At 38.2% G+C, this 24,008-nt stretch overlaps 2 protein-coding genes across 3 annotated transcripts; both read left to right on the top strand.

Moving 5' to 3' along the window:
- The first annotated feature begins 11,644 nt into the window (after window positions 1-11,644).
- Window positions 11,645-17,806, top strand: LOC106699776 (chromobox protein homolog 3-like). Of its 2 annotated transcripts, none has more exons than XM_023331071.1 (5): window positions 11,645-11,870; window positions 12,240-12,380; window positions 12,473-12,629; window positions 13,208-13,356; window positions 16,568-17,806. In XM_023331071.1, the coding sequence occupies exons 2-5, from the start codon at window positions 12,241-12,243 to the stop codon at window positions 16,686-16,688; spliced, it is 567 nt and encodes a 188-aa protein (XP_023186839.1). In that variant the 5' UTR covers window positions 11,645-11,870; window position 12,240; the 3' UTR covers window positions 16,689-17,806. The 2 variants fall into 2 exon arrangements, with proteins under 2 accessions (XP_023186839.1, XP_014326334.1); XM_014470848.2 differs by having other exon boundaries at window positions 11,645-11,885.
- A 906-nt stretch (window positions 17,807-18,712) lies between these two features.
- Window positions 18,713-21,173, top strand: LOC102226664 (sorting nexin-10B-like). The gene is made up of 5 exons (XM_005804645.3): window positions 18,713-18,966; window positions 19,048-19,148; window positions 19,253-19,354; window positions 19,531-19,740; window positions 19,920-21,173. Exons 1-5 carry the CDS (start codon window positions 18,874-18,876, stop codon window positions 20,029-20,031), a joined length of 618 nt encoding a protein of 205 aa, XP_005804702.2. The 5' UTR covers window positions 18,713-18,873; the 3' UTR covers window positions 20,032-21,173.
- Window positions 21,174-24,008: the final 2,835 nt, after the last annotated feature.

The raw sequence follows: 24,008 nt of genomic DNA, 5'->3' as shown, positions 1-24,008 counted from the left end.
TTTAAACATTATGAAAGGCTTCTAAAAATAAATGAATGTTGTGCTCCATCGAAAATATATTTTAATCTGTGTATACAAACTAAATGAACGTCATTGTATCATCGCAAAGAGCAGTGAGTGAACTCATGGAGATGAAGTCTTTTAACTGTTCAGCAGGGCTGCAACTTGAGGGAAGCTTAGTTTTGCTTCCCTCAAGTGGTGAATTGGAGCACTGACATTATCAGCAATGAAACTGTTGCAAAAATATGATGAAGACGACAAAAAAAAGCAAATCGCAAATATGAATTTCAGTCAATTAAACAATACTCTTGCTCTCCAAAGAGACAGAGTAAAGATGGAGAATGAGTGCTGTTGTTGACCAACGCGAGGAAAAAACAAAACAAAACTAACAAAAAACTAAAAAAGGTGGCTAGTCTGAAGGCATAACTCTGCTGACAGCTGGGAATGCCCCTCGCTGATGGTAGACTGGAGCTGGATTCCCTCCATGGAAAAGCCTTTGATTTTTGGCAGGAACTCCTCCTGTTTAGGCTGAATGGCTGACAGCTCTGTCGGGGTGATGGACGGGCGGTTGTTTCACCTCCCCCTGATAGAAACAAGCCCCTGATGGTGAGCTGCAGCCTCTGGAGGAGCAGGACCCCTGCCACTCAGCTTCTGACCCTTCTTTGAGCAGATGGAAACATCCTCCACATAAGTCGTGTGAAAGTAAAGTTAGGCAAGTTAAGGTTTGAATCCAGATCCAAATTATGAGCCCTCCTTCCACTAATTGATACACTTTCCACATAGCCCATTAATTTCTCTTTTACTGGTCTTCCTTTTCTTTTGTACTTTTAATCACTTACACAGATTTTCGAATATATTTTAAACAATTTGATAAAACTTTACTTTAATTTTGTTTTACTTTTCACATTTATGTGAATATAAGTTGGTTTTAATCCCAAGAGTGCATCAATATTTTTTTATTATTTTTAAGAAATTATTGCTCTCCATTTGCCCTGTAGAAACTCAGATTGGATCCGCCACACGGGGGCGCCCATTCGCACTGTGTGGGCATGCAATGATGCAATAAAAACACCCTTAAACATGCAAAATCCCATTTAACATTTTTAGACAATCTAAAAATAAACAACATTTCGAACACAACGTCTATGTGCCTGAAAGCAGCAGGTTAACGAATAACATTGCTGTATTATTCATTGAACTACATTTCTTAATTCCTTCACAAAAACCATGTACAATATATAATTCATTTAAAATCAAAGTTCAGGGAAACACCTTACAGTTTGGCACATTTGCTGCTCTATTCAACATTTTAAATGTGGCGATAATAAATTGCAGGGCCTGTGTTCTGTCACGGAGATACAGAGCTCCCAACTCTTAAATCCTAAGCGTTTTTAGTGAGAAAACACTCACACAAGAAAAACACAACAGTGAGAGCAGAAGTTTTTATCTAATTCAGCTCTCAGCTCACTTGGGGAGTAATATTTATCTTTTATTCCTCCCTGATTCACAGACGCGGAGTTAGAATAAATCAGCTCAACTCTAATTGTTTACTCTGACTTAAACGGAGCCCTGGGCTCTTCGCCATGAATCAGCGTCACTTCAAGGCGGCTCTCTCTACTGAGGTGGTCTGCAGGAGTGAGGTGGCTCGGAGGTTTGTGTGGGCGCACAGCCAGATCTGACTTCTGAACATGTGAGTCCAAACAGGAAATCTCTGTCTACATTAATATAAACCACCTGTAATTTCATTTTCCACTCTAATTAAAGGCTTCTCTTGAAGAGTATGACTACCGAAGTGCTCTGTGAATTATTACTGGTAGTAGTTTATTTAATGTACCTGTTTTACATGTTATTTGCTAATAGATGATATATTTGTTATTCACTGCAACATTAGCGCTACAAATGTGGGGATTCCATTTTCAAACCAAAGGTATAAAACCATGTATTTTTTGCATTGGGTAGGTATTGAAAACCACAGTTTTTTTTGTCTGAATACAAGTCCTCTTATGTGTTGTTGTAACTGTCCAGCATGTAACATCTCATAGTAGATACATGCCTTGGCATACTTTCTGTCCTGATATACGTCTTTATTTTGCTGTAATTATAGTTTCAAGACTTTTTGGAAATGACTGCCAGCTTTTCATGTCTACAGACTAAAATTGTGGCTCATTCATTTTTGAAAAGTTACTAAAAGTTAATCATATTAAATGGAGAACATCTGTGAAAAGCAATTTTCAAGTGTTGCAACAGATACGTATTTGAATTAAGGTCTTGACTTTTACTGAACTCCTCAAAATACATAAAAGTGCTTTGATCTGCTATGTGTTTGGTGTCATCTTTCTACAAGATGAACCTCCCACCTAGTGTCAGGTTCTCTTTGCTGTGTCTAGCAGGCTTTCCTAAAGGATATGAAAGGAAACGATATTTGGTTTGCTTTTAGCTCCATCTGTGATGAAAATGTAATTCATCCTCATGATGTTCCTTGTCACTCTGATTGAGTTTTTATTTAGATTTCAAATTTCTATTGGCAAAAACTCATAAAACAGTCTTCTCCTTTCACTTTGCTATGGCCCGGGTACACAATCTCTAAATAAACTGCTCCTATCTTATGGTTATCGGGTGACGGTTTCAATAGTTATGAATACTTCTGTATGGTTCTGCATATCACTCTGCACAGCGAGATTGTGTAAACTAAAACACATTGTGTGCAAGAAAACCTTTTTCTCGGTTGACCTGTCATTCAGACTCACAAAGAATTTGAGTTCAGTCCGAGCTTGTAGAAAAATGTTTTTACACTCACTTTTTTGTTGGCAGCTGAGGGCCTTTATTCATCGCTCCAGGTCGAGGTGAAATGTGAGATTTTGCAGTAAGAGTCCCGCTGCAGCAAAGGCCCCGCATTCTTTTAAAATACGGGCATAAAGCAATGTTTTTTTTTTTTTATGGTTGTCACAAAGCAAGCTGTGCATTGTTCCATTTAGTGCAGACATGCACTGGTGAAGTGGATGTTTTGACATAGCTGACAAATCTGTCTGATTTTATTATTTATTTGATTTTAGGACAAAATCAAAAATCCCTTCCACACACATTTTAAGCCCCCCCTTTTTTTATTTAGACTATACATGACCTGGTATGGCATAAATTTATGTTGCTCTTTGACATCACAGCCATTGATTCAGCCAGACCCCAGAGACAGAGAGGCAAAGGGTATGAAGGCATTAGATGGGGGATGGTTTGAGGAACTCAAGACTTTGTGGCAACATGCCACTGCAGCCATCAAAAGCACTTAACCTCCTAAAAATGCTCCAGCAGTGGTTATTGTCAGCTCTGCACAAACAAAGGCGGGAGCCCTTGTGTCTCCACGCTAACAAGGCCTATCTAAAACCCGGAGGAGAAATCCAAGCAGGTCTATGCATGTCACTCCATTTCCCTGCTGCTGAGAGCTTGTTTCCTATGCGTCAGCCTCAAGATGGAGGCTTCACAGGAGTAATTTCACCACTTGTTCTCTTTCCGCTTTACTTCTGACGCCCAGCTGCAACCAATTTATTTTCAAGACTCGCTGAGTAACAGTTTCCAGATTAACCCTCTGACAGAGTTCAGATTAAAAAGGACATTTTGGTGGAGTTGAAGCCTAAATCGGCTTCATGTTTTGGCAGGCCCTGCCAGTAGTTTTAGCCACAGGAGCAGTTTGGGTTTTCCAGCGCTTTACCCTCATTTGAATGAATCAGGTTGTGCAGATGATCTTTTAAATCGACAACTGGGCTGGTGCGCAATGTAGACATGTATGTCTTAGGAGAGAATGCCATCCATACAGTCAGTTGTGGCAGCAATTCAATTAAATCTGTTCGAAACCTTGTTCTCCTTTGATGCAACCATTTAACCAGGGCAGGACATTTATGTTTTCTTGACCTAAGAAGAACACAGCAGAGCGTTGTCACAAGTTGAACAGAAACAGTCCTGCCTGTTAGTCTTGTGGCAAATACCCTGACACTTTTTGTCTTGTCTTTGGGCATTCTTGGAGAAATGTTACTGGTCTATGTACCACAGTCTTATTTGCAGTTTCCTATCAGAAAAAAGTTCCTTTGGTTAAATCAAAAATAAGTTTAAGTCTAAATCTGCCAGGTGTTTGAATAATTTGGACCTAATTGGATAGTGTGTTTATCTTCTAAAAATTAAAGACATTCAGAAACATATTGGAAATTAATTGTCTTTTCAAAAGTGCATCATCAGACACAGTCTCAGATTAGACGTGTCAATGGACAGGACAGTGTTTCTTGTTAAGCTGTCCTCCTCATTTGTTCCGTTTTTATCTGTGTGAACTTTGATTTTGTTTGGCGTATTAGGGTCTACTCCAAGATTTAATATTCCAGATGGTGGTCTGGGGGGAGAGACGGTTAATTCCAGCTCCCCAAACCCTCTTTCTTCTCTAGATGATGCAACTACTGCAGAAACTTCTGCAGCTCTCATAATGTTTTTATTAACAGGGGAGGCTTTGCTACAAATCAAATTAAAATCTTTTTTTTGAAGCTTTAAATAATCTACTTTTCTGCAGTCAGAAGTGAAGGAGTACATTTTTTTAGGGGTTTTGAATGTGAAATGGATGTAAAGCAGATGAAAAGTTGAGTGCTTACAGCTGTGTGTGGGGTGGAGTGAAAGGTCAGCAGACTAGATTCTGAGTCTGAAGAGCTTGATGAGAGAAAGCACCCAGCAGCTTCACAGCAGAGAAGTATCATGGCCAAATGCTTCACGCTGCTAAAATGAAAGGAAACATTCAGCTGCCAAGATTGGATAGATTATTTTAACAGTTTCAGCAACTTTTTTTTTTTATCACAGTCCATGTGCATAAATTATAAAGTGCAAACAATTTCAAGAAAATCACATTGCACATTCCAAACAATATGGCTTTGTTTTGTATACTGTGTTGCTTTTGAATAGAGATTCAGGAAAAATGCTTTCAATGCTGACATTGTTTATGTCTGTTATGAGTTCGCATTTCATTCGTTCACTTTTATGCATTGCGAAGAGGAATCTCTGTGTTCCTGTTTAGTTTTAGTGAACAGTGATGGACAGCTGAGAATTGAAAACCCTAACATTTACAGAAACTCAAATGGAAGGCTGTGAGTGATAATAAAATCAAAGTTCAGAAAGCACCAATCTCTACTATGTGACATATGGAAAATAAACTATCAAAAGGTTAGTTCTGCAGTGAGTTTACCTTAAAATAAACACAGAGAGATTTGATGAGGCCAACTAGATGTTCTTCTTCAAATGTTTTTGCATGAATCTTTCCAGACAGGTTTTCACAACTTTTTAAACAAATGAGCCTGAAATTGATGTGGTTATTAAAATTTTAAAAGAAGTGTGTTTATAGTTTTGCTTTTGAACTAAAACTGCCAGGTGATTAAGACAGGCAAACTGCAAAATAAATAAATAAAATAAAATAAAAAAAAAAAATAAAAAGTCACTGAAGGACTTTATAAATTCAAACTTTTCCTTCTGTGATATATCCACTTGATCTTTTACCCAGAAAATAGAAGCATTAGGGAAGCGAGTGAAGAAAACAGCTCAGAGAGGAATAGAGAAAATGAAAAGAACAAGTGGGAAAACGTTCAAAGGCAATATTCCTGTTATAGTAAACAGACTCCTCTCTGCGGGTAAAGGAGGGGTCACTTGTCACCACTGACCTGCCAGTCTGAAAGTTACTGCATGCAATGGGCTCCACAGTGAGCAGCTTGAAACTCGCAGCCAGGAATGAAACGGTTTTGTTTGTACTGGGAAAAAAACGTTCTGCAGTAGTTAAGCTGAGCCCAGTAGTATTACTAATGCAACACTCATGACTCTTTTATAGTATAATCAATATATTATGATTTGCTTGTGTTATTTGCCTCTAGAAAGGTTTGTGTGATAAAGAGGTTTATTCTACTTTTCTATGCTACTTATCTGAAGAAATTAATTTCTCCCTGACAAAGACATCTAAATCAGTCATTTACATTTAATATTTATATTCTGAACTTGCACAATTCCCCTAACTCTCCATACTTCAAAAACTTAAGATCCAATAATGTTACATGTTCACTGTTGTAATTAAGATGCTTCAAACACAGACCTTCCTAACAAGTTATTACCATGATGTAATGAAACTTTCTGATTTAGACGACAGTTTTACAAAAGTTCAGACTCAGTTCAGCCTCCATCCACATGAGATTGTTTGTAGTAACATAATTTAAGGATTTTATTCTCCCATTTGTTTTTGGCAGCTATGCTTCTGGAGGCATTACTGTTCTAGTCGTGACATTTCTTACCACCTCAGACTGCCAAATTTGTAACTTGATTTGAAAGCTTAAATACTCCCCCATTTTTCTCCTTAAATATTTAACATTTTTGCATTAGATGTAATCAAGAACATAACTTATACAAAGTTGTATAAGTATTGTTTGTACATTTCAGGATTTTTTATTAATTTATATAAACAACTGACATTAGCAGTTGACAAGTTTGAGAATTTTTCATCTTTGAAAAATTATCTTTGATTATGCCACCTAAACAGAAATAAAGACTCTTTTATCACAACAAAAATAACAAGAGATCATGTAAAATTTTAATCAGTTGGCACAGAGTAACACATTTTTATTTCCATTTTGAGTGAATTGGTGAAACTCTTCATTCGTACGATATATAAAGATGAATGCATCATACAAGTTGTGGGTTCAAATCCAGCTTCCTTCTGCTGCATGTCAATGTGTCCCTGGGCAAAGCACTTAAACTTAAGTTTCACATTGGTGTATGATTCTGATTGGGTTGAAATGGCCGCAGTGTGCAGCATTTGGACTTGTCGGGGTTGTGATTCATTTTTCATTAACAATAAAAAAAAAACATATATTTGGTTACTCACATTTTTATGTTTTGTAGAAAATAATGACTCATTTTATGCATTAAAGAATGATTTAAATATTGGCAAGCTAATCAGTAATCCATTGCATCTCCTGATACTGAGGCAGCATCGCTAAAATGTGTTGAGTAAAAATATTTTGAAATAGATCCGACATTAGTTCATTATAAAGTAATCGGTGACTTAACTTAAGCCCATCATGTACTAGCCATGCTTCATTATTCGCATTATTAAAAAATATAACACGACTACAGTGAACTTTCTGTGTGGCATTTAGTATCAGTATTTATTAGTAATACAAACAACTTTAAACCCAAATAGTTAGCAACACCAGTAAACATTATTTCACCCACATCTGCTTCTACATTTTATGCATAAAAGGACCTTTCTCATAATCAGCAGCAATGAATCAAACCAGCTAAAACATAATATCTCAATGCTCAATCCTCTTCAGCCAGATATTTCTTTCAGGGTAGCTGGTTGTAAATTAAGAGCTGTGATGGACACTGAGGGGCCCTCCATGTGAAAAAGTATCCAGGGAGGCAAGAGAACAGAGACCTCTACTCAGACCATCTACAGACCCTCCCAGCATGATCCCACCATCTGGACTATTTTCAGTTGTGGCAGGCCGGCTCTCAAAACCGATAGAGGGGCGGCATTCACAGAGGGTGAGAAGAATGTGCTTTTTCTGGGAGGCCATGTTGTAGATTTTAAGGAACGAAGTCCTCCAGTTGTATATCTTTTCACTCTGTATGCTGGAATTTGACATTTTTTTCAGCCACTGTATTTTATTTTTAGTGTTAGGGTCAATCATGGGTTCTGCCTGCTTCTCAAAACGGCCCCCGAACCATTTAATTATAAATGTATTTTTATTTCTTTATGTCTTTATTTATTTTTTTCATTTTAGTTACAAAAAATATATATCATGAATTGTGTTTAAATAATTTTACTTCCAACTTCAGAAGTCCAGAAAGAAATAAAATACATTGGTTAATGTAAAGTTAGTGTGAAAATAGGGATGTTTTTCTTTTTGTCCCAAAGCTGATCCAGCACAGGTTTCTGTCTTTGGTACAGAGATCTTTGAATGATCTGTACTGTAAGACAGCAATAAATCTGGACATAACCTTTTTGCTCTGTCATTCCTGCACCTGCAGCAAGAGCTCAAGCCTATTAGTTGTTAGGTTTCCATCGCAACTGTCTGAAAAGCTCTCAAGAGTAGATGGGGCGGGTTTAAAGGGCAAGTGGTTCTTATGGCTGATATCCAACACATGACCTGATAGTTTCTAGAAGAACTCATTTACAAGTCTATAATAGCAACATGTGGGGTAATATTTTGAATAAATAAAACAAAGAAGGGATTTTTTAGTCTAATAAATCTTATTTTAAAGTGACACTTAGGATGCAACATTTAAAAATTACATCATGCTTGAGATGCAATATTTTAATCAAACCTGAGTTATTAGGCATTTAGTCTGCACAAACACTGATCTTATTCTGCTGGCAAAAATGAAAAGTTTCAGTACAAAATATTTCTTTGAGTCTGTCCAGTTGTATTTTTCTTGATTTCCTTTTGTGGCATTTATTAGTCAAAATTACACGTATAATTTGCGAATGCAGCAAAAGTTTGAACATTGTAGGGAAAATGTTGTGTTGATTTGAAGCAGATTTTGCACCAACAAAGCAAACAGAAGCAGTTTCTGAAGAGCAACAGAGCAAATTTGAATTGTCCGATTTCATTAACAAAGATCTTTCATCTTTATTTTGAACCAAGTTTTTATCAAAGCTATGGTCAGATTAATGACTCCCATAAAATTTTGTATTTTAGTCCTAACAATGCTTCTTGCTGCATCACTAACTACCATCATCTAAAACATATTGCCAGACAGATGTAATGAGTTGCACCATACAGTGCAGCCTTTATCATCAGTATTATTCCAGGCTACACCAGAGAAATGACATTAAAAAAACTCCTACTTCTCTGAGAGAAGTTAGCTAACGTAGTTTAAATTCAGAATTCATGCAATTGTGCTGGACTGGCAAATTCAGTCTCTATTAAAGGTGATGCTCATTTTTATTAGAGACAAGCTTGAGTAGAAACCCTTTGGGATTAAAAATGTAAGCATGAATATGAAGATATTTGTACCTTAAAGTTTTAAAGACAATTTTCAACATAGTCATTGCTGTTTCAGTTTTGCAATCCACTGTAATATCTCACAGACATGCAGTATAATGCAGAATAAGTTGTGTTTTTTGTTTGTTTGTTTGTTTGTTTGTTTGTTTGTTTGTTTGTTTGTTTGTTTGTTTGTTTTTATGTCCAGTTACTAAAAAAAATTTATATTGTACAGTCCCTCAGTGGAATCCCATACTTCTAAAAATGATTTAATAGCATGGAGGTGAGTAGCTTGTGGTGCTACTGAGGTGTAATGAAAGGCCAGGTTGCTTTTTGTCTGGTGTCTCTCATCTTCCTCTCAACAATATCTTATAGACTTTCTATGGTATTCAGGTCAGGACAGTTGAGGAATGACCAACCAAGCACAGAGGCACCATGGCTGATTTTCCTGCTGGAAAATGAAACCAGTATCCATCAGCAGAAGAAACTATGAGGTGCTCTAAAGTTTCCTGGTAGATGGCTACTTTTACTGTGGACTCCAGAAAACAAGGTGGACCAACACCATAGGACAAAAAAATCACCATGAAAACCTCACACTGGACATCAAGAAATGTGGATTTTGTGCCTTTTCACTGTTCCTCTAGATTCTGGTGCCTTGATTTCAACATGTTGAATTTATTTTAATCTGAAAACAGAAAATTTTCAAGTAATGTGATTATGGTCACAAACTGCTGCCTTTTCCTTAAACAGCTTTTATATTTCCCTTATATATTATTTTTTTGTTCTTTAGGACCTTCAGTGCAAGAGAAAGTGAGATCAAAATTGAACAAATTCTGGCTATTATATAATTTTTTGTCTGAGTCTGACATAAGTCTCGCTCATATTTTACCTAAAAACATGGCCAAAACATCAACAGTGCAGTTAATGCTGTGAGGTAATGGGTCAGGAATGCAACAGATCTTTGATTATAGTTTTAAAAACACAGACTTTGTGGGACAGTGAGGAAAAATTTCCTGTGAGATAATACGATGCATGTTTCTAGCACAATAAATGCTGGAACAATGCTCAAACCCTCTTAACGCAGATATTAATCACAACCAAACAGTAAATATTTCCCACTATATTTTCCATTCACTTGAGCTCTATTTCCTATTCTACCAGAACTTTTAATAACAAGCTCCTTTCTCAATAGCTCATGTATCTTGCACATTAATCTTTCACACTGGCATTACCTTTGACTTTTCCGTACATTTTAAAGCCACATTTAATCACATCTCAAGGGCCCAGAAGTTTTTCTCATTGAGAAACTGAACAATTCTCTCATACACTAGATTCTTTTAGTGATGTTGCAGGGTTCTTGAGTAACTTTCAAGAGCAAATTCTCTCCTTGTTGAATAATTCTTCCTTCAGGATGAAATTGTATTGGAAACAGAGGGAAATCCAAAGCATTCCTTTGTTAGGCCACCTTCAGAGAAAAGCTGTTTGACTGCCAGGATCACATGTATAAATCCAGACCTATTGGAGGTAAAAGAGCATTTGCGCAAAGGACCACAATTTGCAAAGCAGTTAGGCAGCGCCCCTTAGCGATGTTTGCAAAAATAATATACAAAATCGGACTGGGCACGGTGGGATGCTAATGAGGCTTATTTGACCAATTGGCAGTGCTGGCGTTTCTCATTGGTTAAATTTGAGCTGCCAATCAAACCTTCTCGACACTTATTTTCTTGAGATCTCCGCAGTAGCGCTCAGGAGTGTGAGGGGAGCAGACCTCTTCGCAGACAACAATATAAACTTAGAAACATGAGTTAATAAGTGCATGACAAAACAATAATAAAAAAAAGTCGGACAAAATCTCAAGTTCATGGAATATCTAATTATATTGACTAAGAAATTGACTGCAAGTCATATATATTTACAAACAAATTAAATTAAGTAAAATTATTCAGAGGTTATTTATATACTCATCTCCAGCGAACTATATACTGTATATATATGTATGTGTGTGTGGGGGGGGAGGGAGGGGTGCGCGCGTGTGTGTGTTATATACATAAATTGAAGGAGTGCACACTATTAATTAATTATATATTATAACATTGCAAAATAATATTATGAATCACAGTTTCTGTGTAATTTAATTTCATTCTTATTTTATTTGCTTCATATTTTTTTTGTTTAATATAATTTCTATATATATTTTTATTTTTTTAACTCAGTTTTTATTCATTGTTGACTGTATGTGGATATTTTGTGCATTGTTTGACCTCGCCTTATTTTAGCCCACCTTAATTTCAAATTAACACCTGCGACAATCCATCCATCCATTTTCTGCACACCCTTGTCCCTAACGGGGTCGGGAGGGGTTCTGGTGCCTATCTCCAGCGAACGACAATCTGGACACTAACAAAAATAAGTATATAACACTGTACATAGACACATATATGTGTATATATGCATGTGGATGTACGTGTAAAGATCTATTGGTCAGAAAACTGCCCCTTGCGGTACCCAACTGACACCCCTGGGTGGCAGGGCAGTTCCGCTCCGGCGGACGGGGACGCAAGAGCAGGAGAAGCGGACTGCTCTCCGATTGGTCGGCGGTGTGCGCGTCCCCGTCGTCTCCTCCCGGTTTCCCTGGCATGACCTTTTCCCTTGGCAACCACTTCCTCTGAGCATCAACGGCCATCTTTAATTGTAACTCATTCATGAAAAAGTTGTTATCGAGCGTATAAAAAAGAGCAAACCGACCCGTTTGCGCGCGGAGCGGCGTCGACGGCGCTTTTTGCGTGCAGTTCGCTGCGACTCGCACAAAGCAGAAGCAGAAGCAGAAGCAGAAGCAAGCCAAGCAGCACCGCGGAAGACACTGTCCGCAGAGAATAAGTAAACACCGAGAGCGTACGTCCGTGTTCCTCATTGTGTTATGTGGTCTAGCGCACTGTCTCTGCTTCATTCATTCAGCCTGCTGTCTGAGAAACAGACTCGTATATATATAAAGTACTGGCGTGAATATGTGGATGCTGACATGTTGTGTGCCGAAGTGAAGTAAGAGTACTGAAACAGCAGGTGGAGCGACGGCGCGCTTAAATCTTTGTCAGAAGGACACCGCATACTGATCTCTGCCATGTTTTTATGCAAATATTAAAGGGTCTGTTGCGTTGATAGAAACTACTTTACTATATATATATATATATATATATATATATATATATATATATATATATATATATATATATTTCCTAAATTGTGCAGGATGAGAAAGAAGCAGACTGCCAAACAGAGGAAGACTGAGGAGACTACAGAAGTCCAAGAGTTTGTGGTGGAGAAAATAATTCGGCGGAGAATCTTTAATGGCAGAGTGGAGTACTTCCTGAAGTGGAAAGGCTTCACCGAGTGAGTGGGACACTGCAGAACCTGTCAGTGAGTGTCTGTGTTTGTTCACACGATCGTGAAACACACTCCCTCCTCCTGCGTGTAACCAACAGTGCAGAAAACACGTGGGAGCCTGAGGACAACTTGGACTGTCCCGGGCTCATTGAGGAGTTTCTGAGAGACGCTCATCTATCCAGGGAGGCTGAAGAGGAGCAAAGTGAGCAGGAGTTCACTCCCAAAGAAGAAATGGCAAAGCAGGAGACGGAAATCGTGAGTTAAAAGCGTGGCATCCATGTTTCCATGTTAAGTTCCTTAATGTGAGTAAGGGAAAAACAGCACTGCGTCAGTATTTTATATTTTAAGCACTGTTTAAATTTGAAGACAATTGAGGAAGAAGAGTCTGATCAGCTGACCAGTCTGGCAGATATTGTTCCTGCTACAGCAGAACTGAAACACGTGTGACGGTGGCTGGTTTTGGAACAGATAGAAAGTGAAAGTGGGTCAGAATTTTTATAACTGGCTTGTGTACAAGAACAAAAAAATATACAAGTTATAACATGAGTATTCTGGAAAATTATGCAATTTTATGTAAAAATTATTTTTTAAAAATCCTAGTATGTGATAAGAAAGTATAGAAAGATATATTCAGGCCCAAACTATTCCTATGTCATTGTCTAAATGTCAGCTATCCATCAATTTCGCAATCTATTTATCAATTTGTCTTCTTTGGCTTAAAGGCAGAGTGTATAAGGAAACTTATTTCACCCATTTCATTGGCAGACGTGTTAATCTCTCATCGCTTTCTATAAACTCCTCTTCCATATTTGTCTTTGTTATTCCCGCTGTAGTCCCATGTGACGCCTCAGGAGCAGAATAGCAGCGTCCTAAAGCCAGATGATGAATCCGACGCCCCCACTGACCTCAGCACTTACCTCGAACCTGAATGCATCATCGGCTCCACAGACCGAAAGGGAGAGCTCATGTTCTTAGTCAAATGGTAAATTCTCAGCTTCCTCTTTACAACGTCAAAAGTGTTTTTATTTTCTGACATCTAAAAGTGCAGAACAGACTTTGAGGCTGGTGGAAAATTACAAGCACATAGAAGCAGCATTCTGGGACAATGAAGGAAATTATGATTTTCGTTTTATTATTATTTTCTAGGTTGCAATGGAAATGTGGAATGTGTTAATCAAGCTGTCTAAGAGCACCAGGCATTACATGTAGAAATGTGGAGGGATGCAAAGGAGGGAAATGTGTGCAAATAGCAGGTAATGGGACTAATAACAGAGGACTAAAACTCCATTCATCAAGAAGCTGTTGCAATACTATATTTTATGGCTGGGTAATATATTTTGCAGTAGACACGAGATCAATAGAAAATACATCTGTTCATTTCAGTGAACTCCAATCTAGACCTGCCAGTGTCCTAGGGGACGTTGGCAGAGGGAAGACTGTAGCAGCTCAGCCTGTCACAGCCCAGCTAAGCAAAATGGATGGCATCAACTATCTCACTCATTGTTTACCCAGCAACAACTCGCTGAGTAACTTGCTCAGCAGCAGATTCAGGTTTTGCCCCCATTCTACCTAACTGCTTACAAATATTTTTATAAAATGGTGTAGAGTGAAAGGGAGAAATGAGTACAGCAGCTTGGAGGAAATTATGGATAAAGCAAGAAAGATGACGTCATCAGTTTGGCAGTATTTCAGATATTTAAAAGAAAAAAAAAATCAATAATTATCAAAATCAACTTTTATGAAACAGTTATGTCATATGTTTTTCAGCCTTATCGCCCGGCACTACCATATTTAAATCTGCTTTAGCTCAGTTAAAATCAAATACATTGGACTGCAGATGTGATACTTGTGGCCTTGTGGTGGGATGGCTAAGAAAGCAAGGGGAGGGGACAATTACTAGAACTAAAAGCACAGTGGAGTCACACTTCAATCATACACAATGGGTTTTGTGTTTGGTTTTTTTGCCGCAATCCAGCGAATTGTGAATGTTAATGGAAGCTGTATGCTGGTCTTAATCAGGTGTGAAAGAAGCTTTAATGTCCTGTAGCTGGAATCAGCTCAAAACTTTGGAAAGTACTTCTGACCACAGCAGATGGGATTTGTTGTTTTTATTTTACTGGACTGTTCCACACAGTTAACTTCCTATAATGTGCGACTGTACAGTCAGTTACACGTCATCGTTACTTCCTCATGTCCATTCCCCTTTTTGAGGTTGGTAGTGTTCAGTGTTAGATGAAATGGTATAATTTCAATGAGCAAAAAGTACGACAAACAAATAAAACTGAGAAAGAACAGCTGGAAAGTCTAACTTCTTTCACTCATGTCGCTTTGTCTGCAGTCCATCTTCCAGTATAACCTGATTGTTGATGTCCTGATTGTAAACATCAGAATCTATTCCTTCAGTGAATTTATGTGAGCCTGCTGGCCGTAAGTAAGACCAGTTTTGAACTTTAAATGCAGGTGAAATGCAAATGTGTACCACGGTAGGTGTATTTGGACAAATTTGTTGATGGCACTTTGACACCAACTGTTTGGGTCTGAGAGATTTACTGATTTTCACAGAGTTTTTCTCATGTCTGCCTATGAGGACAGAAAACATTTTTGCTTTACCCAATAAAACTGAAGCAAATAGTTAAAAAAGCAAAAACATTGTGCAAGATCGGGATTCATTTTAAAACACTCAACAGCCAGAGCAAGTTGTTTGTATTTTGTTGAGGTGATTTTATTTTATATTTTATGTTGAGACACTTTTTGCATGAGAAATTATATAATTCTTAAGTGAAAACTTTATATTAAAACGTCTTTTTTCCAGTTCACACGTACTTGAGGTGGGTTTGCACATATGAAAAACATTAGAATTCAGCCCACAAGAAGTAAATTGGCTCAATTTGAGCTCACTTGAGTGAACTTAAAGAGGAGAGGGAAAAAAAGTTTAAAAGCTGACACATGTCCAAGCATCTACTTTTGGTATATATTCAAAAGTTTTCCACATTAGGGTTTAGATTTCTTTAAAAATATGTGGTTAAAGAACCATTAGCACTAAAGACAGACTCTAAAATCCTTCACATATTCCATTTCAACCAGCTTGACACTTCATTTCTCAGAGGTTCCTCACATCTTTCCAGTGCAGTGAAACTGAGGAGGGAGTGTTTGTACAGAACTATTTACAGATGTCATCAGAGATCTTTTAAAGGGCATATTTGTGGGCCTCTTTAAGATTTGGTTGGAACCCCACTAATTAATCAAATCACTTAATAATATAGATAATACATAATACAAAAGTACCTCTCACTTAGCTCAAGAGATTTTGTTGTTCTTGACTTGGGTCACCAAGCTCATCAAAGTTCCTCACTGATAGCAAAGTTACTTTTAGAAGTACAGTAAATATGTGGACTTTGAAAAATCATTCACTTTTCTGTGCAGTTAAAAAAAAGAGAGAAAGGGAAACTGTCTTTCTCAACAACATGTTGAAAATGTCTTACTGTAAACCAGTAGACTTTTTTTGTTGAGGCTTTCTTATTGTTTATGGTAATTTTAGATATTGGGTTTTTCCTTTACAAAATATTACCAAAATAAGTCTAAAACATCAACTGTAATTTTCTAAATAATGAAGCCATAAGCTTGACGCTCTCCGTCTTTCCCATTCGGTCCACTTGATGACGAAAACGTCAAAACAAAAAAAAGGGACTGGATCCTCTTTTTTAAACCCTTCAATATAGTTGAATGGTTTACTTCAGAAATAATAATAAAAACGGTACAAGGTTACCTTTCCACGAAAAATAAAGAGAAACGACAATTTAAAAGGAAAGAGAGTGAGGTCAAAAAACTGTGTCTCCACTCCAACTGCCCAACTGACTCTGGCTAGCCACACCCTAAAATCCTTAATTCCAATTAGATGTGCAAATTTTCAAGACTTTAGTGTAGTCAAATACAGAAAATTACTATGCAATAGATTTAACTAGTTATAATTTTTATCCAAATAAACAAATTATAATAAGAAATATGAACATAACTTATCCTAAAGTCTGAATGAACAAAAACTGAATTTAGGTTTCTACATCAACCTCCTTCTTTAAAAAAAATGTGTATATATAAGGACACCAACAAAAAAAACTTGCTGCAGCTTGACTGCATGGATTTTAGAAGTAGAAGGCTGAATCAGCATTTTCACTGTCCTGCGTTTCCCCTCACAGGAAGAACTCCGACGAGGTCGCCCTGATGCCGGCTCGCGAAGCAAGTGCCAGATGTCCCCAGGTGGTCATTGACTTCTACGAGCAGAAGCTGACCTGGCACTGTGGAGAGGGCGAGCAGTAAATATAAATAAATAAAATGTGTGCTGAGGACTGTGGATAAGCAGCTGCACTTCCACCTAAAGATTAGTTTCTCCTCCATCGAGTGTCCTCCATCAGCTGACATTAAAGGCACGCGGCATGAAATCACGTCCCGCTGCAGGTGGAGTTTCCCACTCTGGCAGCTGTGAGATTCTCAGCGGGGGATGAGGGTTTAAAGCACTGCCAGCTCTGCGGTGCTCAGTGAGGTTACTTTACCTCTGAGGACACCAAAATGGAGACTAAAGCTAACTTTAGTTCAGAACAGCTGATTTTTATTTTAATTTTGACTAACCTATTGCTGCATTCCTTTTCTGTGATTATGTAGCAGACTCGGTCACTGTGGTTGTGCTTTGTTTTAAGATACTGTTTGTTTTTGTTCTGTATTAAAGCACTAGGTACCTTGAAGTTTAATGTTAGCAGAGTGAGCTAACTGCAGGTCAGTGCACATTTACCACATGTGTAGAGGTAAAGATTAACCGTGGGGTTTTTTTTTGTTTTTTTAGGGGCGTGGGAGTTAATATGTGTGGTGTGAATTAACAAAAAGAAATCATTTTGTCTGTGTGACTCTAAGTTTGTTTTAAAATATTAAAACAAATGTTTAATATTTTCCGATTCAGCAATCTGCAGCCTGTGTGTTACAGGCTACATTTTCTTGATTTGGTTACAATTTTACGAGATTTAGGTGTAGTAGCATTCTTTTTGCCAGTTGATCAGAAGTGCACAGCAACATGTGGAAGAGGGGCAGCAGTGAAAAAACGACTGCAATTTACAATTACGCTTTTTTAGGTTCTTTCATCCAAAGTGTCGTCCTGGTAGAATTAAGTTTCTGAATAAGTTGAGTTTGACTCCTTTTAATATTTACCTTGTGAGCACCCGTTATTAAATGTAGCACTTTAGTTAAGAGACTGTACATTTACAGAGCTGAGTCGCTGCTGGAATGACTCAGCTGTTTGTAGTAGATAACTGTTCTGATGGCACTGATGTGACTTTACATATCTCCCATGACTGTTATGGGACACCCAGCTGAACCTTAAACACACCTTCTGCTGTAACTGTTGACCTTAATCTGTGAAGTCTGCAAATAAACAAAACTTTTTATAACTCTGTCACTTATTGAAACGCCTTCATCGCACTAGCGTCAGCTTTACATGCTTCCTGACCCACTGCTTGGTGCATAGAGCCTTTTTTCAAGCACTCTACTAATCTGGGCCTCTATATAAGAGTAGAAAAAAGAAATCCATCATGCCCTTTTCAGGGAACTTTTCTCAATCTATATTGGGGACCCAAATGAGAGGATGTGAGATCAAAATTGATCGTCTTGGCCTACGTGTGTAATGCTACGTACTAACACATGACTGAACACATCAACCACAAAGTGAAACAGTAGTAGCAGAATCATGCATGTCAGCTGATGGAGCTGGTCAGAAAACAGAGGGCTGCCCTGGAAGGAAACCTGTTTGAAACTAAGGAGTGAATCTCCTTTATCCAGCAGAATAACCTCTAAACACACCCAGAGGTACAGTTGAATTACTTAGATCAAGGCATATTTATGTGTTGGAATGGTGCAGCCAAGGTTTCTATTGCTCCAATAAAACACTACTTATTGTTGATCTGTTACACAAAATTCCATTAAAATGCACTAAATTTTGTGGTTGTTATGTGACAAAATGTGAAAAGGTCAAATGACTGCTTTCGGAAATTCCCAAAAGAGGCTGTAGATACAGTACTGTTTTATAGATTTTACTTGACAGTTCGGGGAACGGCTTCTGTTTGTCTCGTGACTATAGTTGGAAACCTTTGCTCCTCGGCAGTAGAAGTGGAAATAAAGGCACAAGCACAATGCTGTGCACAGCACTATCAGTGTCAGGGATAAGCTTACCGACTTTGAGCTCTGTCTATGTTTTGTATTATGAGAGAAGAAACTAAAAGTACTGAGAATCCGGTATGTTTTCTTTGAAATGTGATTTGATTAAAAAAAAAAAAAAAAAGCTACACATATGCCAATAAAAGAAAAGGCAAAACAGGATTTGGAATGCATGGGAATTTTCTCTCCTCCTCTTTTCTGTTGGGCTTGTCATTGCACTTCCTCTGTCTACTCATAAAACCCTTCCTCTTTGTTTCACAACACGGTTCATTCAGTTCAGCTCAGGATCTCTCCTGCCGTCTCCATGCAGCAGGTTATCAGTGTCTGGGTGCGAGACCCGCGGATACAAAAGAATGACTTCTGGCATGCCTACATGGACTATGAGATTTGTTTACATGTAAGTACAACCGCAGAGAAGATAGTTTCACTTATGTTATTTCCTTGTTCTAACTGTGTTGCTGCTGTGTCCTGTTTTCAGACCAACAGTGTGTTCTTCACCAAGAAGACTTCAAGAGTGAGGAGGAGATTCAGTGAGTTTGTGTGGCTCAGACAGAAATTGCAGGAAAATTCTCTCCTACTGTGAGTAAACATGTCACTTGATAAATCTCAGAAAGTCAAAGGTTTCTGTTTACATGTTAAACTTGAAGTCTTAAATGGTTCTTCTTTCCCTGCATGTTTTGTAGCTTACAGCTACCACACCTTCCACCCAAAAACCCCTTCTTCAGTCTGAACAACGCCCAGCAGGTTGCAGATCGGATGAAAGGACTCCAGAGGTTTTTGGAAAAGTAAGAACAACCTCACATGGCAGTACATTTATAGCTTGGAGATTTCACTTCACTCAACCCAACTGGTGTGCACTGGTTTTCACCAGCTCCAGACCACAGGATGTTTTCACATCCCCAGGCGGCACGCTATGCCACACATGGAAGATCCTTATTTGTTTATTTCCTTCATTTCTCAGAATCCTCCAGAGCAATCTGGTGTTATCTGACAGCTGCCTGCACCTTTTCCTTCAGTCCCAGCTGAGCATTTCCAAAATGGAGGCTTGTGTTGCCGGAAAGACCAGCTTCACCGTGGCCCAGGCTGTGCAGAGCTGCGGCCTGAGGAGATTTCACTCAGAAGAGGACCTGCAGAGGGACCTCAGCGTGTTCTGTGACTCTGACTCAGATAGGTAATGTAACACTGTATTTTCCACTGCCTCATCGGGAAAGTCCAGACGGAAACACTGCTCTTACAAGAACCTACGACACATTAACACAAACTTGTTTGGCAATGATTGATGCTAAACAAGTTAGGGCACGGCACCTGATTAACCTGTGGTAAACGTTGCTGTTTGTTGTGTTTTTGCAGCTCAGAGTGCAGAGATCCAGGGCACAAGACAAGAGAGTTGACATTAAACAAGTCAAGGAGTGCAGCTACCCTTGATCTGAGGGGAACCTGCCAAGAGGAGATGCTCAGCTGATCGCCTGGTTCTGTATGAAAACTGAAAACTACTGGATGAAAGTTCGAGTCTATTTACTTGATTCATGTTCATCTTTCTGGATATGAAATCACTTTAAGAAAAGCAACTTGTTACCTTTCCCTGAACCATTTTCACATTTGTGTAATTTGCATTGTCCTAATTGGAAAGCCAGTTTCACAAAATCAGTAATTATTTTAATTTCAGCTTCCATTTGTGTGCTGTGTAAATATGGCTTGATAACGTATTCACACCACTAGAATTTTTCACAGTGTCTTATAGTATAACGTCAGACATAACAATTGTTATGTTGCAGACCGACAAAAACTGAACACTGGTTCTTAACATTTTTTACAAATAGAAATGTGAGATGAGTGAAGCGTGTGCTTATATTCAACCACGTTTCCTCTGATACCCCTTGATTATTTTTTACAGCAGGATGAAGTCATAAAACCAAATACAAAACAAAATGCATGGTGGAAAAAAGCAAACAAACACTAAATATAACAACAAACACAACATCCCCATCATGAAAGATGGTCAGAGTTGAATGGAGAGATGAATAGCACTAAATTCACATCAATACTGGATGAAAAACTGGTAGAGGCTTGAGACTGATGTAGAGGTTCACCTTACAGCAGGTCATCAGCCCTAAACATACTGTATACCCACAGCATTTTCATGTGGCAAAATGGCCCTGTCAAAGTACTAACCTAAAAATAATTGAGAATCTGCTGCAGAATTTGAAAAAGAATGTTCATAAACACTCTCCATCCATCTTGACTTTACTTAGCTATTTTGGGGGAAAAAATGGGTAAAAGTATCAATTTGTTAATGTGCAAAGCTCATTTTTCAGACTCCTATTTCTGAAACAACTTATTTTACTTCTGTGTGTCAACTAGATTACTTAACTACATCGCCGAAAGTGACAAAATGTGTGAAAAAGTTTAGTCGGGGGTATGAATGCTTTTGTAAAATTATCCATAATGTTTTGTTGTATTGTGATATTACGCTGTGTGCATGGTAGAAAATGTGTAGCAATGTCGCGCCTGTGGGTGGCAGTGTTGTCACACTTTATACATTTATCTCTCGGAAGCATGTGCTGTAACTGTGTGTTGTAGCTTTATAAATTAATTTTGACAGAAGCATGACAGAGTTTGCTCATTCGTACCAAGAAAATGTCCCAATAGCAGGATAATATGTCTAGCAGTCATAGCCTGATGTCACGGTATAGGTCTCCAGTGTGGGAAGCTTGTCATCTGGTGGCCACTGCAGTGCTTAGCAGGATGACATGTTTAATAAGGTCTCAGCAGAGTTTCTGCACACACACACACCCCTGTCAGGTGTGTGACGGGCAGGAGGTTCTCTGGACTCCCACTGGACTCACTCCTGTCTGAGAAGGCCACCAGTAAGACAGGAAACATTGCTTTCTGCTGAGCAAATGCCAGCTGTGCTGACAGGCTGCTCCTTTAATCTGTCTGCCTTGCTTTGTGTTAGTTTGAGACCGTTCCTTGCAGCTGTTTCTGCTACTGTGTGTGTCTCCTTGTATTTGAGGCATTGTAAGGAGTATTTTCCTAACATTTGTACCATGTTGTGTGACTCAGAGCTTGATTCCCATAAGAAGAAGTATTGTTTTGGGGCTTTTAGGTTAGTTTTAGTATTAGGTATGTTCTGGTAATGGTTAGGTTAGAGTAAGAGCCAGGATTAGGCCGTAGATTAGCTGTTTCTCTGTGCAGCAGCTGAGGAGTTCATTATGAATTCAGAACTGGCTTGTATTAGGAAGAAGAGGTGCAGGTAGCCTTTCTTTTCTAAGGATATCTTGTCATATATGTGTGCATATGTTACAATACAGTACACATTGTTAAAAAAAAATCAGACCAATGTTTGAGTGTGTGCTGAAGACAGTTCTTTTATCTGATTATTCATAAAGAGGTTAGCTGTTAGCTGTTTTTGAGCTTATTGTTTCAAAAGCTAAAATATAAATAGTGTATGTTGTTTCATATCGAAACTAAAGTATTAGACCTTCAACTGGGAATCTTAACAAAAAGGTTAAGTGAAACATTGATTCATTATTTCAATTCCATTATTGTCCAATTTAGCAGAAGTGGAAAAAAAACCTGTACTCTACATGTTCTTTTCAAGATGTTGTAATAAGTGAAGTTTTCTTCCCCGTTAAAACTTGAACAACCAACACGAGTTTTTTAGCCAACTCTTGTTTTAAGATACAGCATATTTTAACATCCTCTAACAACCCAAGTCATCAATGACTTTAGAGAAAACATGCAACACTTAAAAGATCCCATCTGTCACTTCTCTCCACATTTCCAATCCGAGCAGAGCTGTGGTTGGGGTCGGGGATTTTCTCCCAGACAAGACAGCAAAGAGACACACACAAGTCAAACACCTCAGGTAAATTCAAGGATTCAAGGAAATCAGATAAATGTTTATTGGCCAAGAGACCTAGCTGCCATGTTTTTGGATTCAGAGAGGAAGTTATGTATCTGGAGAGAACACACAAATGCAGTATTACACCATACAATCTCCACACTAGGAGGGACCAACCAGGATTTCAACCCTTGTAACCGCACCACCCTGCTGTCCCTCATATCTTCTTACTCTTTTCCTTAAAGACAGATTTTAAATGGATGTGGAAATATATTTTCCCCCCTTGTGAAATAAAGAATTAACTAAGATTAAGAATATTTTTTGGTTAAAATTTAGCAGCCAGTTTCTCTACCAACGTTTGAATTGAAATGTTTAAGCATTTCAGGACTGAAACTGTTGGGTTTCATTCAGCCTGACGGGGAATATTGAATCTAATTTTAATGGTCTGTGACTCTGGTATAGCGGCCATTAACTCCAGGCTACTGTAATCTGTCAGCAAAGCTCTTCTGCCGTAAAACCAGTAACTACTAAAAACAGTTTGGTCCGCTGCTATACAAACATTGTGTGAGCCTCTATAGAGGTGCAAGAGATTTGAAAACATAGCGATTCAGTAAAATCATCAGAGAATGTGTTCCATAAAAACAACAAAGGCTTTGTTTCTATTTTAGTGTGAAATTAATGACTATAGCTTAACAGTAAATAGTAAAAGATTGGACAGAGGGATGAGCCTTCTCTGAGAGAAGTGTCTGCCTCATACCACAACATCATATGTGTTTCTACATCTAATAAATCCCATCTCAAATCTGTGTCATCCTCCCTTGCTGTATTTTCTTTCTACAGACAACAAATAAAAGTCCATCTTTATGTTGGACAGAGTCAGAGATGTAACAACATGAAATCCCAATAAAGTTTTCTGTAGGAAGCCGAGAAACCAACGGGTGCACTGAGGCAGATATGCTCCAGTGGAGGCAAATTACAGATAAATCAGCGGCTGCTCATGCATTTTAAGTGCTGCATTATACAGAATCCATTAGTAGCAATAGCAGCTCAGCACAATTTAAGATATTAAATCTCTTTGACTGCAATTCTGCGGAACCCAGATGAGTCGATACTAGACAAAACTGAGCTGCACCTGCAACAGAAAGGCAGTGGGACCTAAAGAGATAATTTAATAAGTATCTACTAAGAGTATTTGTACGATAATGGGACAGTGAGATGTATTATACAGCATTGGGACCACTGAAAAAAATGCACAGAAAGGCACTAGATATTTCATTTCATGCTAATATGAAATCTCCAGTTTGTAAATGGAAATATGTATATATTTTTTATGTATGTTTAAAAGCCAGTGCTACCTTAATACAGAAAACAAAATAAACACATTTAAAAAAGAAAAAAAAAGCTTCCTTTACAGCAATTCTTTTTTTCTTTGTCTCTGAGATGTCACAGATGGAAATGAGCTGACATAAAATGACATCAGTCATTCATCAGACCTAGCAGCCATACCTTTCCTCAGTTTTGCTCAGCTTTAGCTGCTGGTCTGCCTCCCTGTGCCATTATCTTATGTGTGCTGCAGATGTAGCAATCATTTGGAA

Source organism: Xiphophorus maculatus, chromosome 3 (assembly GCF_002775205.1).
Source record: "Xiphophorus maculatus strain JP 163 A chromosome 3, X_maculatus-5.0-male, whole genome shotgun sequence".
NCBI lineage: Eukaryota > Metazoa > Chordata > Actinopteri > Cyprinodontiformes > Poeciliidae > Xiphophorus > Xiphophorus maculatus.
The sequence above is the reverse complement of the archived record's forward strand: the minus strand, read 5'-3'. Positions and strand labels throughout refer to the sequence as shown.

What these genes read in the sequence shown, in the direction of transcription:
- LOC106699776 (XM_023331071.1), top strand. Translation starts at nt 12,241, where the DNA reads ATGAGAAAGAAGCAGACTGCCAAACAGAGGAAGACTGAGGAGACTACA. An exon ending in AAGTGGAAAGGCTTCACCGA is followed by an intron (nt 12,381 to 12,472) that starts GTGAGTGGGACA and finishes TGTAACCAACAG; the next exon opens with TGCAGAAAACACGTGGGAGC. An exon ending in CAAAGCAGGAGACGGAAATC is followed by an intron (nt 12,630 to 13,207) that starts GTGAGTTAAAAG and finishes TTCCCGCTGTAG; the next exon opens with TCCCATGTGACGCCTCAGGA.
- LOC102226664 (XM_005804645.3), top strand. Translation starts at nt 18,874, where the DNA reads ATGCAGCAGGTTATCAGTGTCTGGGTGCGAGACCCGCGGATACAAAAG. An exon ending in ACTATGAGATTTGTTTACAT is followed by an intron (nt 18,967 to 19,047) that starts GTAAGTACAACC and finishes TCCTGTTTTCAG; the next exon opens with ACCAACAGTGTGTTCTTCAC. An exon ending in CTCCAGAGGTTTTTGGAAAA is followed by an intron (nt 19,355 to 19,530) that starts GTAAGAACAACC and finishes TTCATTTCTCAG; the next exon opens with AATCCTCCAGAGCAATCTGG.